This window comes from Triticum aestivum, chromosome 5B, assembly GCF_018294505.1.
Source record: "Triticum aestivum cultivar Chinese Spring chromosome 5B, IWGSC CS RefSeq v2.1, whole genome shotgun sequence".
In the NCBI taxonomy this organism is placed as follows: domain Eukaryota; kingdom Viridiplantae; phylum Streptophyta; class Magnoliopsida; order Poales; family Poaceae; genus Triticum; species Triticum aestivum.
Window position 1 is genome coordinate 561,228,825 of NC_057807.1, and position 17,808 is coordinate 561,246,632.

The following is a 17,808-nucleotide window of genomic DNA, read 5'->3' on the forward strand; positions in this document are numbered from 1 at the left end:
CCCGTTATCAATGACATCCAATGTCCATAGTCAGGAAACCATGACCATCTGTTGATCAACGAGCTAGTCAACTAGAGGCTCACTAGGGACTTGTTGTGGTCTATGTATTATACGGTTTCCGGTCAATACAATTATAGCATGAACAACAGACAATTATCATGAACAAGGAAATATAATAATAACCATTTTATTATTGCCTCTAGGTTATATTTCCAACATCTCGGTCATGTCTATATAGTTTTCGAACCCGTAAGGTCTGCACGCTTGACGTTCGATGACGATTTGTATTATGAGTTATGTGATTTGATGACCGAAGTTTGTTCAGAGTCCCAGATGAGATCACGGACATTACGAGGAGTCTCAAAATGGTCGAGAGATAAAGATTGATATATTGGAAGGTTATATTCGGACACCGGAATGGTTCCCGATTGATTCGGGTATTTTTCGGAGTACCGGGAGGTTACCGGAACCCCCCATGGAAGTAGTGGGCCTTCATGGGTCTTAGCGGAAAAGGAGAGGAGGGACGCAAGGGCGGCCGCCCCCCATGGCAAGTCCGAATTGGACTAGGGAGGGGGGTGCCCCCCTCTTTCCTTCTCCCTCTCCTCCTCCTTCCCTCTCTCCCCCTCTTGGAAAAGGAAGGAGACTCCAACTAGAATTGGGAATCCTAGTTGGACTCCCCCTATGGCGCGCCCCTCCTGGCCGCCGGCCTCCTCCTCTCTCTCCTTTATATACGTGGCCAGGGGGGCACCCCAAAGCACAAAAGACAATCTCTTAGCCGTGTGCGGTGCCCCTCTCCACAGTTTAACACCTCGGTCATATCGTCGTAGTGCTTAGGCGAAGCCCTGCGCCGGTAACTTCATCATCACCGTCGCCACGCCATCGTGCTGACGGAACTCTCCCTCGTCCTCAACTGGATCAAGAGCACGAGGGACTTCATAGTGCTGAACTTGTGTTGAACACGGAGGTACCTTACGTTCGGTACTTGGATCAGTTGGATCGTGAAGACGTTCGACTACATCAACCGTGTTACTAAACGCTTCCGCTTTTGGTCTACGAGGGTACATGGATACACTCTCCCGTCTCATTGCTATGTATCTCCTAGATAGATCTTGCGTGATCGTAGGAAAATTTTGAATTACTATGTTACCCAACACCGACGTAGCTGGACAATGCACAACAGGTAGATTTTTGGGTTGACCTTTATATACCCCTTCTTCCTTGAGATCTTACTTGAGAAGGGGACAACTCCACTACGCTCACACAATTGATCTAAAAGTTTAATTCTTCGATTCTTCCCCCTCTAGCCATCCAATCCACTCCATCTTTTATAGAGAGCAAGATGATCACCTATTCTACCAATCCATCCAAGAACAACTCGAGTTTGCTGATTCTCCATGAGATCCTAGAGAGTCTAGTGGCGCTTGGGTTTGTGGGGAGCCCTAGACTAGCGGTGTTTCTCGGGAGCTTCCAAATCATGTGCTTGTTACCAATGCTCTCTTGTGGGGGTTTGTAGCTCGCCCCAAGAGCTATCCCTCGTGGTATGGAACCTAAGCATTCATTGCTTGAGGTTCTCGGACAAGAAGGTGAGACATTCATTTTCATGGGAGCATTCGATGTCCCCCCTCTCCAACGGATATTAGCACACCCCAAGTATGTGAACTTCGGATTACATCATCGTCTCCGCTACTTCTGGTTGTCTATGAACCCTAGCTTTAATTGCTGTTATTACTTTGTGTAGCTTGCTAGTTTGTTGTAACACATCATATAGGATTGTATCACACCTAGTTGCCTTTCTAGAGAACTTATATTCCGCACTAGCCTCTAAAAGCAGCTAAGAAAAAAATCTTTCTCTTTACTATGGAACTTTATCTTTGGTCTGTTTGAGCAGTTACCGGGTCTTAAGATTAACTTCCACAAGAGCAAGCTCTTTGCCTTTTGAAAGGACAAAGGGGAAGAGGATCAGTATAAGCAAATTTTTGGTTACGAATTTGTCTCTTGACTGTTTATATACCATGTCATTCCAATGTAGTTTGGGAAACTCCTCAACAAGGAATGTAAATGTATCAAGGATCTTTGAGATCAAGATAGGTTATTGGATGAGAAATCTTATGTCCATTGGGTCAAGACTAAGCCTAATCAATGTAGTTATCATGAGTCTACCGATGTTCATGTTGTTCTCCTTTGAAATAACTAAAAGGGTACAAAAAAGATTGGAATGCTATAGATCTAGATTTTGCTGGAAATGTGACAAACATAACACATATATAGTCTCACAAGATGGGATACGATTTTTCTTTCAGAAAACTAAGGAGGACTGGTCGTGGAGGATCTTAGTATTAAAAGTATGTGCTCGTTGAGCAAATGGCTCTACAAGATATTCACTGAGGATGATGTTTGGCAAGTGGTGCTAAAAAATAAGTTCCCTCACTCTAAAACCCTCTCTTAGGTTCAAGCCAAACCAAGTGACTCACCTTTCTAAAAAAGGTTTATTGGGTTAAAACATAAGTGTTTTTTCAAGGGAGCTTTCTTGGTGGTCAATGGCTTAACCACAAGATTTTGAAAGAACACATGGCTAAGGGATGAGCCTCTAGCTATGTCATACTTGTGTCTCTCTCATATCGTGAGCGGAAGGATGTTTCTATTGCCACGGTAATGGGCCAAGTCCAGCTAAATATTGAATTTCGACGGACACTCATCGGAGGGAAATGGAAAGACTGGATACACCTCGTTACAAGGTTAATGACAATCAACCTTAGCGAGGAAACAAACACATTCCGTTGGAAGTTGCACACTTCCAGTGCTTTTTAGCCAAATCCATGTATATGAACCTCATCAATGATGGTAGACCTTTCGACCATAACTATATTTTGAAACTTAAATTTTCGTTGAGAATTAAAATCTTCATGTGTATCTGGGATCGAAAGGTGATCCTAACCAAAGATAACATGAAAAAAGGAACTAACAGGGAAGCACAAAGTACTGCTTTGTTGGTAGCAAGGAGTCCATTCGACATCTATTCCTTTAATATCCGCTTGCCAAACTTTTGTGGCGGTATGTCCATATAGCCTTTAATTTACCTCCACCGATGAGTAGTACGAATATGTTCGGAAATATGTTTGGAAACTGGTTAGTAGGGGTTCAAATTAGGATTGGAGGATTAGGGGGTTGAAGCGGCCCACCCCATGAAAATCAGGAGGGAGAGAGATTTAGTTAGGAAGTTTACGTGACCTTTCGTAGCGTGTTTCGTAGATTTTTTTTTGAAAGTTAGCAGGAGAGCTGCTAAGATTCCATTGCAGAAGAAGAAGCCCGAAGGCTGAAACTGCTCGGTTTATTAAAGGAAAACCGGGTGAAAACCTGTACAAAAGGACACATCACACCTAGCAAAACTAGGTCTAAGCACTACATGGCATACATAATCGCCAAAGAACCAAGCAAACACAATACAAACAGAATGTACATTGGCAATAAAGCGGCGTCATCGTATATCACGAACCGCGCTCACGGACTAACGACTTTGACTTCGTTGCAACATCACACAAGTACACCAAGCTGCCGCATCGATCATGGTGGCCACAAGCATGCTGAACAACTTCGTCGACACCGGAGAGAGAAGACATATCCGAAAGAGGAGCAGACATGTGCCGCTCCGGCAGCAAGAGGACAGTCAACAAGACTTGTCTGGCGCTGTCTGCATATCAAGAGTGCTCTAATGTCCAAAACACCACTGGCCAATAGCCAAACCCCGACGGACACGCCACCGCAGACCCTATCCTATCATCACCCCGCCACCACCATCTCCGGACTGGACACCACACGCCAAACAATGTGCTTTCACCAAGAGGTCAAATCTCCATAGCAATGCTTCCAACAAAGAAACAACGCCAATGACGCCGTCATCGCCGATCCAACAAGGCAGATCTAGGTTTTCACCCGGAGACCGAACTCGAGGGCGAGAGAGGTGCAAGATCTCCTCGGTGAGGCCTTCAACAAGGAAACAACACCCATGGGCGCTGTCATCGCCGGCAACGAGAAGGACTTTCGTCCGGAGGAATTGCGTACCTATGTCGGGGAAAGCACCCCGGACGCACTCACAAGTAGATCTGGAGCTACCCCTCCTCACATCCAGACCGGAGCACGGCGAAGCACCGCGTCTGCACCACGCGCTGCGGTCCGCACCACCACTCGCACCGGCCACGAGCCAGGGAGGGCCCAGATCTGGCCGGCCCCGCCAGCAGCCACCGTCGCACACCCACCAGATACACGACAGAGGAGCGTCACCTCCAACCTCCACCACAACGCTCCGCAACCCGCGCGTCCTCCTCCTGCCCGGGCGGGCTCGGATCTAGCCGGCCCGAAGAAACCACCACCGCGACCTTGCCTTGGCGCATCACCATCTCGAGCAAGGTCACCGCACCAATCCCCCATGGGCGCTCCACGCGCCGACGGCCTGCATCCCTGCCACCACGTCGGTCTTGGCAGAAGCCAGCCCGAGATCTGGCCGCCATCGGCGAACGAGGCTCGGCCTCTAGAAGCCGTCGCAGATGCAGGAAGAACGCCTCGCCGCCGCCGTCCCCGAAGCCGGCCGGGCTTCGCCGGCGAGCCCCTCAGGCGGCGGCGAGGGGAGGGACGGGAGAGGGAGGGAGGCGGCGGCGGATTTAGGGTATCCCCCCTAGCCGCCAGAGGAGGGCGACGCGGGGGTGGGAGGAAGCTAGGATCTTGTAGTTGTAGGGTGAAAACTATTTCCCGTGTTTCGTAGATGTAGTAGCATTATTGAGTGACGGGTAATGCTGGACCTACGTAAGCCGCACGCAATGCATCCCCGCGCGAGGAGTCGATCGAGTTGACGAGATGCAGGCCACCAGCGTCCTCTTCTCTCCCCTGTTCGCGCCCGTGATTCTAAACATTTCACAAAGCTACAAAATTACAGTACCCCCGTGTTCCCGCGTCGTGCGTGCGTTCATATGCATGCATGCGCCCCACACGGTCTCGCTTTCTCTCTCACACACACGCACACGCATGCATCCAACAGAGTGACAGCGTATTCTCCGATCTCTCCCTCCCCTCCCCCTTCTCTTTGTTCTCTTATGGGCGCCCTCGACCCCGAGCATCTCTGCTCAAAACTACAAGGATGTCGATCCCATCCATCTCCCGGTAGGTATGTACACTCCCAGTGTACGTGTACGTATCCTCTCCTTCTCTCGCATTCACGTTCTCTTGTCCGTTGCGCGCCTCCCACTTCCTGCTTCGTCGCTAGCTTCGCTTCCCTCCCTCCCGCGAGCGAGGTCCACTCCAATGGCGGCCGCTTCTTCCAGCTCTGCTCGCGGGCGCCACCTTCTTCTCCGCCTCCTCGCGCTTCTCGCCGTCGCTGGCAATGCGGCGGCCGCCGGCAGCGGCGCCGTCGTCGTTGGGAAGAAGAGCGCGGTGCTGTCGCTGCGTGAGTTGGAGTGGGGTGCTGCCGCGAGGAAGATCCAGGGCCGCTATGAGCAACAAAGCAAAGCTCAGATCCTAGGTAAGCAACTTGTTCTCTTCAATTCTACGTACGAGTTGTACCTTAGATTAGATTTATCTAAAAGCATGGTTGAAGGCTTGAAGCATTCCTCGGCAATATCATATTATGAGAGGTAGAGTTTACTATGTAGACCACACATTCATAATCCACTATTCCTAGGGAGAACTCTCCAAAAAATATGTACAACTGCCGATCGATAAGAATTCGAGGTGTTAAAGAATAAAAATGAGAAGCCATGAACAGAGAATGGTAAAACGTCCTCGCAAAAAAAAAAAACTTGATAAAACGGTAAGTGTCAACATGGGCTCAGTCTTACAAAGATGCATGCATACGAATTTACATATTATCCATATTCTCTGACAACCGTACGTGGAATTTTACATTTTGTATTTTTCGGTGGCCCTTCTATGCTGCTGACACTGCGAAACCATATCTAGAATCCAAATCATGATCTAGTTCCAAAATTTGATACTCCAACCAGCATGCATGCACGTACAATACTTGTAGAATCTACAGGTCTCTGATGACTGATGGGTTCTTACACTCGTCACTCTGGTCCATCTCATCTTCTCCAGGAGGGCACAGGAAAGCAGAGGGAGCAAGCAGAGCAACCACCGTGCTAGAGCTGAAGCACCATTCTCCGGCCACCATCTCCAACCAGCCCGCCGGCAGCGAAGGATACCTTAGCCGACTCCTCGCCGCCGACGCCGCTCGTGCTGCCTCGTTGCAGCTCCCCAGGCCAGCGTCCATACAGTCCCGGCAGGCGGCGGCCCAGGTCCCGCTGACCTCTGGCATTCGCTTCCAGACACTCAACTACGTCACCACCATCGCGCTCGGCGGCGACTCCTCCGGCGCCGCCGCCAAGCTCAACGTCATCGTGGACACCGGCAGCGACCTCACCTGGGTGCAGTGCAAGCCCTGCCGTGCCTGCTACGAGCAGCGGGACCCACTCTTCGACCCCGCTAGCTCCGCCACCTACGCCGCCGTCCCGTGCAACGCCTCCGCCTGCGCGGCCTCGCTGAAGGAGGCCACGGGCGCGCCCGGATTCTGCGCCAGGGGAGGCGGCGGCGGCGGAAGCGAGAGATGCTACTACGCGCTAGGCTACGGCGACGGGTCGTTCAGCCGCGGCGTGCTGGCCACGGACACGGTCGGCCTCGGCGGCGCCAACCTCAACGGCTTCGTCTTTGGCTGCGGGCTCAGCAACCACGGGCTGTTCGGTGGAACAGCGGGGCTCATGGGCCTCGGCCGGACCGAGCTGTCGCTGGTCTCCCAGACGGCATCCCGGTTCGGCGGCGTGTTCTCCTACTGTTTGCCGGCGACCACCTCCGGCGACTCCTCGGGGTCCCTCTCCCTAGGGAGGGACCCATCCTCCTACCGCAACACGACGCCCGTGGCATACACCCGCATGATCGCAGACCCGGCGCAGCCCCCATTCTACTTCATGAACGTCACGGGCGCGTCCGTCGGCGGCGCCGCGATGACCGCGTCGGGGCTCGGCGCCAGCAACGTGCTCATCGACTCGGGCACGGTGATCTCGCGGCTGGCGCCGTCCGTGTACCGCGCCGTGCGCGCCGAGTTCGCGCGCCAGTTCAGCGCCGCCGGGTACCCCGCCGCGCCGGGGTTCTCGCTCCTCGACACGTGCTACAACCTGACGGGGCACGACGAGGTGAACGTGCCGCTGCTGACGCTGCGGCTCGAGGGCGGCGCCGACGTGACCGTGGAGGCCGCCGGGATGCTCTTCATGGCGAAGAAGGACGGGTCTCAGGTGTGCCTGGCGATGGCGGGCCTTCCCTACGAAGACCAGACGCCAATCATAGGGAACTACCAGCAGAAGAACAAGAGGGTGGTGTATGACACGGTACGCTCAGGGCTAGGTTTTGCTGACGAGGATTGCAGCTTCATGTAATAGCAGAGACTGAGAGTAGAATTTTATTCAAGTGTTTGCAAAATGTAACTTAAAACGGAGTTGTTTTTTTTTTACGATGTATGTCAAGTTTCTCTCTTCTTCGGTAATAATGTGAACTTTTTCGAAAGTGCCTTTCTACTCCCGAGCTCATTTGAGCTCGGTGAACAGTAAAATTAAAAAAAAATAAAAACAATTCAAAAAATTCCAAAAAAAATTCTCAGAGAAACATTGACAAAAGTTCTAAGTGCTTGCAAAAATTCATCATGAAATCACATTCCTGTAAGGCGTGGAAAAAAAACAAATTCAGCCTCCAAAATGCTTTTGAAAGTAGCATTTTCAGAGTACCGATTTTGTTTTTTTGCCACGCCTTCTAGAAATATGATTTCATGACGAATTTTTGCAAGCACTTAAACTTTTGTCAATGTTTCTACCAAAAAAAATTTGGAATTTTTTGGAATTTTTTCGATTTTTTTTATTTTACTGTTCACCCGAGCTCATAGAAACTCCACGTCCGTTCTCTTCTCAGGCTGAGAAACAGCGATGTCTCAATCACACACACGGGGACCGTCCGATTCGTTTGCATCCAAAGTGATGCGCGCTGCGCTGACCATGCTGAGTCGTATGCTGGATCGTATGCGCGCTGACCATGAGCCGTTTTCTTTTTCTTCATTAGCAGGAAGGCGCACGCATGGAGTGGCCCTTTTGTCAGCGCAGCTTTTCTTCGGAGCCTTTTTCATTTTGGAACTGTTAAGAGTTTTATGTAATTTGGTATCTCTTTTTTATATACAGTGCATTTTTTGTCTCCCTCCTTTTCTCTCTAGTTGCACTGAGAAATTAGTTTTTTTTTGTTTTTTTATAACAGTTTTACTAAAGCACATCTAGATATGTCATATGTATTGCATATCAAGGGAATCTCCAACAGCAACCCGTAAATTTCCTTCCGCATCCGTCCGCGGAGAGGGGGACCAGTCCGCGGGCATGGATACGGAGGACGACATCCAACCGTAGCCGCATAAATTTCAAAAAAATAATAATTAACAAACCGGATTAAATTCATGCAAACACAGCCGGATTTCATACAAACACGCAGTATTTTCATCACATCTTAAACATTTAGAAAGAAAAAAATGACCCGACCCTAAACTTATCCTGCGGCGTCGCTTGGCATCCTAGCCCGTGTCCATGTCCTCCATCCGACGTCTCCATGTCCACCGGCGATAAGACCCGTGAAGTGAACGTGCGGTCTCCGGTGAGAAAGAGTAGAACATGGAAGACAGACCAACACAGAGGGAACACCAGGCCCTGCCGCCTCCCGTGGTCTACTCATCCTCGGAGGAGTCTGCGGCCTGTCCGTCGCCAGTGGACGTGAGGTCCACGATGGAAAATGGTGGCGCCGGCGCTGCCGTCGTCCAACCGGGCCGCCTGATGGTTCGTCGGCAGCGCGTAGGAGGCGCAACTGGCGTTGCTCTCCTCGGCGATCGCTTGAAGCTGCGCCTCGGCCGCGGTCGCTTCCTGGCGAGCAGCGGCCTGAGCGTGGATGGCATCATAGATGGAATGCTGCTTCACAACCAAGTTAAAATTTGAGATATTAATAGAGCCTGTTTGCACCCACATTTTTCTTATGGCAAAAGAGACGCGAATCATTTTTTTTCCTGTAACGATATGAAGTGTTGGGAGCAACAATGACAAGGGCTGTGGATCAGCGCACTGCAGACCGGCATGGCCTTGCGCTCGATATTGCCCCCTTGACACATTGTGGCTAGGCGCCGCCTGCAGCGTCTTGGGCTCCATGTTTTTTTCTTTCAAAACTAGGATAAACGCATTTCCATTACTTTGATATACAACGTTCAATTTAGAAAGAGCTCAGAGGGCGCGTAGGAATGAGAAGAGAAGAGTCCAACACACACACTGCAGGTCCCTGAACTTGCATGTCAGGTGATGGTTTGGTCCTTGAAGTTGAAAAAGTGGATTATTTCATCCCTCGACTTGTCATGGATGTGCAAATTTAGTCGAGGGCCAATCAGAACTCGCCAAGTGGATGCCAAGTGGCCAGGCTGGTCAGCGCACGACATTTTGCACTTAGCCCCCTGCCTTTGTGATGAATCAACCCACACTACTCCGTCCCCGTCGAAACAAAAAACACCTGAATTTATTTTGCCCCCTCCCCACCCCAATCATTCATCCACTTGGCAGTTGTCTTGCTCGCACCGACCGTGTGCGCCAGGAGCTGGCTGACGTCAGCAACAATGGCAGCGTCGTCGCCGGAGTACAACGGCGGTGTCGTCCCTCCTCCGACCGCGCATCAAGTTAGCCCGCATGGCGTCTTTCCTCCCGACTATGGTGCGTCGTCCGCTCTCTGCTCTGTTCCTTCCCCTCCTCCTCTGGTTTGATCGTCCTGCCGTGTCGCCCGCAGCACCGGCGGATCACCCTCTTTGGATAGCGTTGCGGGTATTTGCGGTGGATTTTTGTGTTTGTACAGCTTCCGGCGCTGCGAAGCTGGTTATTGAGGTGATCGTTGATTTCAGGCTAGGGTTTAGGCTGTGAAATTTGGGATTTCGCCAAGAAGCTAGGGTTCTTGTGTTTCATGTTCTTTGCGGCACAATGTACTGTTTTGGCAGTTAACATTGACCAACAGGGCACATGGGTGCCCAATTTGTTTTGGTTGTAGGGTTGACACTGACCAGCAGGGCGCATGTTTGTACTTCCAAAAATATGAAATTTCTAGTTGTAGTGCTGCTGTTTAGTAGATACTCAGCAGTTTAGTAGTGCCACTACATCATTAGAATGCTTTCTTTTTGTTTTATCTTGCTAGATCAGTTATCTAAATGTAACCAGTTAACTGAATGTAGTCGGTTAACTGAATTTAGTCAGTTAACTGAATTTAGTCTGCAAGATACTATTGTTGATTGTGGTTGGTTGAGTTTGGTTGAAGATTGTGCTTACCCTGTTCTTGCAAAAAGAATGCATCACAGAATTTACTCAGTGAACTTGTAGCATGCAGTTAACTGAATAAATTCAGTCAACTTGCTTCTTGGAGTTAACTTGCAGGTTACACAATTTTTTTGTATGAATTTATTAAGTTGAGTTGCAGTTACTTTACTCTTTAGTTACCTACTTAGAGGTTGTTTGAGGATGGTTTTGCTTACATTATGCACTTTCTTGCTCCAGTTTGTGATTCAGCAATGGGATAGATTGTGGACACCCCTTTCTTTACACTGGAACTTGAGCATGGTGGGCTTTTCTGTGGACCAAGAAATAACATGGAGTATTATAATCCTTCTGTGGAGGTGCTTGACTATGTTGATGCTGGCACATTCTCATATTCAGCTATTGAAGAGCACTTGCTATGGTTGGGATACCCTGTGGCTAAGCACATAATTTACTGGTGCATGCTTGACAAAACAATTTCAGATGGTATGTTGAGAATTAGAGGTGATGAGGATGTGCAGCACATGATCAGAGCTAGTAGTCAGCATAAGGTGCTTGCAATAATGGTTGACCATGCAAATTTCATCAGTAATTGCAGGGAAGATTTGGTATTGATAGTGCCAACAGTTCAGAGTTCTGTCATAATGGCCAGGTCAAATGTTGTTGCGGTCAGTGTAGCATCTTCTCACAACCTCATTTCAGTCAATGTTGAAGATCCCATTTCAGAGGTGGCAGCAGACAACTTGGTTGCTAATGGAACAAAAATAGAGACTTTGCTAACTGATGGTGCAACAACAGATAACTTGCTGACAGATGGTGGAGCAGCAGAGAATGTGTTGTATGATGGTGCAGAGGATGCAGTGCTCTCAGATTCAGAGTTCATTGATAGTGAGTATGACAGAGATGATGGAGATGATGATTTATATGAAGACAACATTGATTTTGATGTTGATGAAGAAGCTGAGCAAGTTGAGGAAGAGGTGGAGCCAGACTATGTACTTGAGGATGAAGATCTAAACCTCTCTGTTGAAGAGCAAGAGCAACTCAAATACAAGTTCAAAGCTTTCAATTCCAAGGTGGACATGAAATCCCCTATATTTAAATTAGGGATAGTATTTGCTGATGTGGTTGAGCTGAGGAAAGCTCTTACTGCTTATTCTATAAGGAGCAGAGTGCAAATCAAGAAGTTGAAGAATGATAAGATCATATTAGAGGTTGTTTGTCAGAGAGGTTGCCCACATATGCTTAAAGTTAGCAAGGAGAACAGGACTGGAGGATTTGTCATCAAGGCCTACTTTGGAGAACATGTCTGTCAGAAAAAGTGGAAGTTGAAGGATTTGACAGCCAAGTTTATGTGCCAGTTTTTCTTGGATGAGTTCAGAGATGACCAGAATATGTCACTTGCAACATTTTCAAGGAAAATTACTAAGGAATTCAATGTTACTCCTAACAGATGAAAGCTTGCTAGGGCTAGAAAGCAAGCACTTGATGAGATTCATGGTGATGAGGAAGAGCAATTCAGTAGGCTTTGAGACTATGGACAAGAATTGAGGACCAAAAACTCTGGGTCTACATTTCTGCTCACAACTTCACTGGTGAAAGGTACAAAATTTCCATTGGGCAGGAAATGTTTGAAAACATTGTACTGGTCATATGATGCATGTAAGAGAGGGTGGCTAAAGGGATGCAGGCCAATCATCTTCATTGATGGTTGTCACATGAAAACAAGGTTCAAAGGAGTGTTACTTAGTGCTATTGGTATTGATCCCAATGACTGCATATTCCCAATTGCAATGGGATGGGTGGAAGTTGAATGCACAAGTTCATGGGAGTGGTTTCTGACCACTCTGAGAGATGATCTCAACATCACTAACACTGCACCTTTCACAATCATGAGTGACAAACAGAAAGGTTTAATAAATGCAGTGCACAAAGTTTGGCCAGATTCAGAATACAGGTTTTGTGTCAGACATATTTACCAGAATTTTAATGAGAAGCACAAAGGAGAGGTACTGAAGCAAGACTTGTGGGCAATTGCAAGATCTCCAAACAAAATTAAGTGGAGAGAAAACTGTCAGAAAATGGATGACCACAGTGCAGCTGCTTTCCACTAGACTGAAAGACTAGATTGGAAAACTTGGTGCAAAGCATTCTTCACTGAATTCCCCAAATGTGACATCCTGCTCAACCATAACTCTGAGGTTTTTAATAGGTAGTTTGGTGGCCACTTTCAGTTGTTTTGATTTTAACATATAGCCCATCTGTACTGCTAATTATCATATCATACTAACCTGTTTTCTTCCTACCTGCATGCAGCTATATCCTTGAGGGCAGAGAGATGGCAGTGCTCAGCATGCTTGAGTACATTTTCTATAAGATGATGAACAAGATCGTTAGCAAACAAAGAGAGGCTACTGAAGAGTGGACAGGCCAGAGAATATGTCCCAAGATCAAGAAGAAGTTAGATAAGAACATAGAGTTTGCTGCTAACTGCCATGTAACAGAAGCTGGCGAGCAAATCTTCAGAGTTCAGTCTCGTAAAAATAGCTACACTGTGGACCTCTGCTTGCACACTTGTGATTGCAGGAGATGGCAGTTATCTGGAGTACCATGTAGCATGTTGCAGGGAGGAGAGAATTGACCCAGAGACACTGGTTCATGACTACTATACTGTTCAGACCTATCTCAAAGCTTATGGATACACTCTTCTCCCTCTTGTAGACCGTAAGGAGTGGGAGAAACAGAATGGTTATAAGGTGTATCCACCAGTGTTCACCAAGCAGTTGGGTAGACCCAAGAAAAACAGGAAGAAGTGAAGGAAATATGCCCTAGAGGCAATAATAAAGTTATTATTTATTTCCTTATATCATGATAACTGTTTATTATTCATGCTAGAATTGTATTAATCGGAAATATAATACATGTGTGAATACATAGACAAACATAGTGTCACTAGTATGCCTCTACTTGACTAGCTCGTTTATCAAAGATGGTTATGTTTCCTGGCCATGGACAAAAGAGTTGTCATTTGATTAACGGGATCACATCATTAGGAGAATGATGTGATTGACATGACCCATTCCGTTAGCCTAGCACTTGATCGTTTAGTATGTTGCTATTGCTTTCTTCATAACTTATACATGTTCCTGTAACTATGAGATTATGCAACTCCCGTTTACCGGAGGAACACTTTGTGTGCTACCAAACGTCACAACGTAACTGGGTGATTATAAAGGTGCTCTACAGGTGTCTCCAAAGGTACATGTTGAGTTGGCATAATTCGAGATTAGGTTTTGTCACTCCGATTGTCGGAGAGGTATCTCTGGGCCCTCTCGGTAATACACATCACTTAAGCCTTGCAAGCATTGTAACTAATGAGCTAGTTATGAAATGATGTATTACGGAACAAGTAAAGAGACTTTCCGGTAACGAGATTGAACTAGGTATTGGATAACGACGATCGAATCTCGGGCAAGTAACATACTGATGACAAAGGGAACAACGTATGTTGTTATGTGGTTTGACCGATAAAGATCTTCGTAGAATATGTAGGAACCAATATGGACATCCAGGTTCCGCTATTGGTTATTGACCGAGAATAGTTCTAGGTCATGTCTACATAGTTCTCGAACCCGTAGGGTCCGCACGCTTAAGGTTTCGATGACAATTATATTATGAGTTTATGAGTTTTGATGTACCGAAGGAGTTCATAGTCCCGGATGAGATTGGGGACATGACGAGGAGTCTCGAAATGGTCAAGACGTAAAGATCGATATATTGGACGACTATATTCGGACTTCGGAAAGGTTCCGAGTGATTCGGGTATTTATCGGAGTACCGGAGAGTTACGGGAATTCGCCGGGGAGAAGTTTTGGGCCTTTTTGGGCCATATGGGAAAGAGAGAGGGGCTGCCTAGGGCAGGCCGCGCCCCCCCCCCCCAAGGCCTTAGTCCGAATTGGACTAGGGGGAGGGGCCGCACCCCCTCCTTCCTTCCCTTCTCTCTTCCCTTTCCTTCTCTCCTACTCCTACTACATGGAAGGGTTCCTAGTTCTACTAGGAAAGGGGGAATTCTAGTTCTCCCGGTGGGAGTAGGACTCCCCTAGGGCGCGCCATAGAGAGGGCCGGCCCTCCCCCTCCTCCACTCCTTTATATACGGGGGCAGGGGGCACCCCATAGACACACAAGTTGATCTACGGATCGTTCCTTAGCTGTGTGCGGTGCCCCCCTCCACCATATTCCACCTCGGTCATATCGTCGCGGAGTTTAGGCAAAGCCCTGCGCCAGAAGAACATCATTATCATCACCACGCCGTCGTGCTGACGGAACTCATCCACGACGATTTGCTTGATTGGAGCCCGGGGAACGTCATCGAGCTGAACGTGTGCTGAACACGGAGGTGCCGTACGTTCGGTACTTGGATCGGTTGGATCGTGAAGACGTACGACTACATCAACCGCGTTGTCATAACGCTTCCGCTTACGGTCTACGAGGGTACATGGACAACACTCTCCCCTCTCGTTGCTATACCATCACCATGATCTTGCGTGTGCGTAGGAAAATTTTGAAATTACTACGTTACCCAACAGTGGCATCCGAGCCAGGTTTTATGCGTAGATGTCATATGCACGAGTAGAACACAAGTGAGTTGTGGGCGATACAAGTCATACTGCTTACCAACATGTCATACTTTGGCTCAGCGGTATTGTGAGATGAAGCGGCCCGGACCGACATTACGCATACGCTTACGCGAGACTGGTTTCACTGTTACGAGCACTCGTGCTTAAAGGTGGCTGGCGGGTGTCTGTCTCTCTCTCACTTTAGCTGAATCAAGTGTGGCTACGCCCGGTCCTTGCGAAGGTTAAAACAGCACTAACTTGACGAACTATCATTGTGGTTTTGATGCGTAGGTAAGAACGGTTCTTGCTAAGCCCGTAGCAGCCACGTAAAATTTGCAACAACAAAGTAGAGGACGTCTAACTTGTTTTTGCAGGGCATGTTGTGATGTGATGTGGTCAAGACGTGATGCTATATTTTATTGTATGAGATGATCATGTTTTGTAACCGAAGTTATCGGCAACTAGCAGGAGCCATATGGTTGTTGCTTTATTGTATGAAATGCAAACGCCCTGTAATTGCTTTACTTTATCACTAAGCGGTAGCGATAGTCGTAGAAGCAATAGATGGCGTAACGACAACGATGCTATGATGGAGATCAAGGTGTCGCGCCGGTGACGATGGTGATCACGACGGTGCTTCGAAGATGGAGATCACAAGCACAAGATGATGATGGCCATATCATATCACTTATATTATTGCATGTGATGTTTATCCTTTATGCATCTTATCTTGCTTTGATTGACGGTAGCATTTTAAGATGATCTCTCACTAAATTATCAAGAAGTGTTCTCCCTGAGTATGCACCGTTGCGAAAGTTCTTCGTGCTGAGACATCACGTGATGATCGGGTGTGATAGGCTCTACGTTCAAATACAACGGGTGCAAAACAGTTGCGCACGCGGAATACTCAGGTTAAACTTGACGAGCCTAGCATATAACAGATATGGCCTCGGAACACGGAGACCGAAAGGTCGAGCGTGAATCATATAGTAGATATGATCAACATATTGATGTTCACCGTTGAAACTACTCCATCTCACGTGATGATCGGACATGGTGTAGTTGATATGGATCACGTAATCACTTAGAGGATTAGAGGGATGTCTATCTAAGTGGGAGTTCTTAAGTAATATGATTAATTGAACTTTAATTTATCATGAACTTAGTCCTGGTAGTATTTTGCAAATTATGTTGTAGATCAATAGCTCGCGTTGTTGCTTCCCTATGTTTTTGCTTCCCTATGTTTTTATATGTGTTCCGAGAGAAAACTATGTTGAAAGATGTTAGTAGCAATGATGCGGATTCGATCCGTGATCTGAGGATTATCCTCGTTACTGCACAGAAGAATTATGTCCTTGATGCACAGCTAGGTGACAGATCCATTGCAGGAGCAGATGCAGACGTTATGAACATTTGGCTAGCTCAATATGATGACTACTTGATAGTTTAGTGCACCATGCTTAACGGCTTAGAATCGGGACTTCAAAAACGTTTTGAACGTCATGGACCATATGAGATGTTCCAGGAATTGAAGTTAATATTTCCAGCAAATACCCGAGTTGAGAGATATGAAGTCTCCAACAAGTTCTATGGCTAAAAGATGGAGGAGAATCGCTCAACTAGTGAGTATGTGCTCAGATTGTCTGGGTACTACAATCGCTTGAATCAAGTGGGAGTTAATCTTCCAGATAAGATAGTGATTGACAGAGTTCTCTAGTCACCATCACCAAGTTAGTAGAACTTTGTGATGAACTACAGTATGCAAGGGATGACGAAAACGATTCCCGAGCTCTTCCTGATGTTGAAATCGACGAAGGTAGAAATCAAGAAAGAGCATCAAGTGTTGATGGTTGACAAGATCACTAGTTTCAAGAAAAGGGCAAAGGGAAAGAAAGGGAAACTTCAAGTAGAATGACAAGCAAGTTGTCACTCCCGCGAAGAAGCCCAAAGCTGGACCAAAGCCTGAAACTGAATGATTATACTGCAAAGGAAATGGTCACTGGAAGTGGAAATGCCCTGAATATTTGGTGGATAAGAAGGATGGCAAAGTGAACAAGGGTATATTTGATATACAGGTTATTGATGTGTACCTTACTAGTGTTTATAGTAGCCCCTGAGTATTTGATACTTGTTCGGTTGCTAAATATTAGTAACTCGAAACAGGAGTTACAGAATAAACAGAGACTAGTTGAGGGTAAAGTGATGATGTGTGTTGGAAGTGGTTCCAAGATTGATATGATCATCATCGCACACTCCCTATACTTTCGGGATTAGTGTTAAACCTAAATAAATGTTATTTGGCGTTTGCGTTGAGCATGAATATGATTTGATCATGTTTATTGCGATATGGTTATTCATTTAAAGTCAAAGAATAATTGTTATTCTATTTACATGAATAAAACCTTCGATGGTCATACACCCAATGAAAATAGTTTGTTGGCTCTCGATCGTAGTAATACACATATTCATAATATTGATGCCAAAAGATGCAAAGTTGATAATGATAGTGCAACTTATTTGTGGCACTGCCGTTTGGGTCATATCGGTGTAAAGCGCATGAAGAAACTCCATAAAGATGGATTTTTGGAATCTCTTGGTTATGAATCATTTGATGCTTGCGAACCGTGCCTTTTGGACAAGATGACTAAAACTCCGTTCTCCGGAACAATGGAACGAGCTAGTGACTTATTGGAAATAATACATACCTATGTATGCGGTCCAATGAGTGTTGATGCTCGTGGCGGGTATCGTTATTTTCTGACCTTCACAAGATGAATTGAGCAGATATGAGTATATCTACTTAATGAAGCACAAGTCTGAAACATTTGAAAAGTTCAAAGAATTTCAGA

The 17,808-nt window shown here is 47.0% G+C and overlaps 1 protein-coding gene across 1 annotated transcript; it reads left to right on the forward strand.

The window, feature by feature from the left end:
• Positions 1 to 5,070: 5,070 nt before the first annotated feature.
• Positions 5,071 to 7,542, forward strand: LOC123113229 (aspartyl protease family protein At5g10770). Its single transcript, XM_044534415.1, has 2 exons — positions 5,071 to 5,509; positions 6,085 to 7,542. Exons 1-2 carry the CDS (start codon positions 5,158 to 5,160, stop codon positions 7,413 to 7,415), a joined length of 1,683 nt encoding a protein of 560 aa, XP_044390350.1. The 5' UTR covers positions 5,071 to 5,157; the 3' UTR covers positions 7,416 to 7,542.
• Positions 7,543 to 17,808: the final 10,266 nt, after the last annotated feature.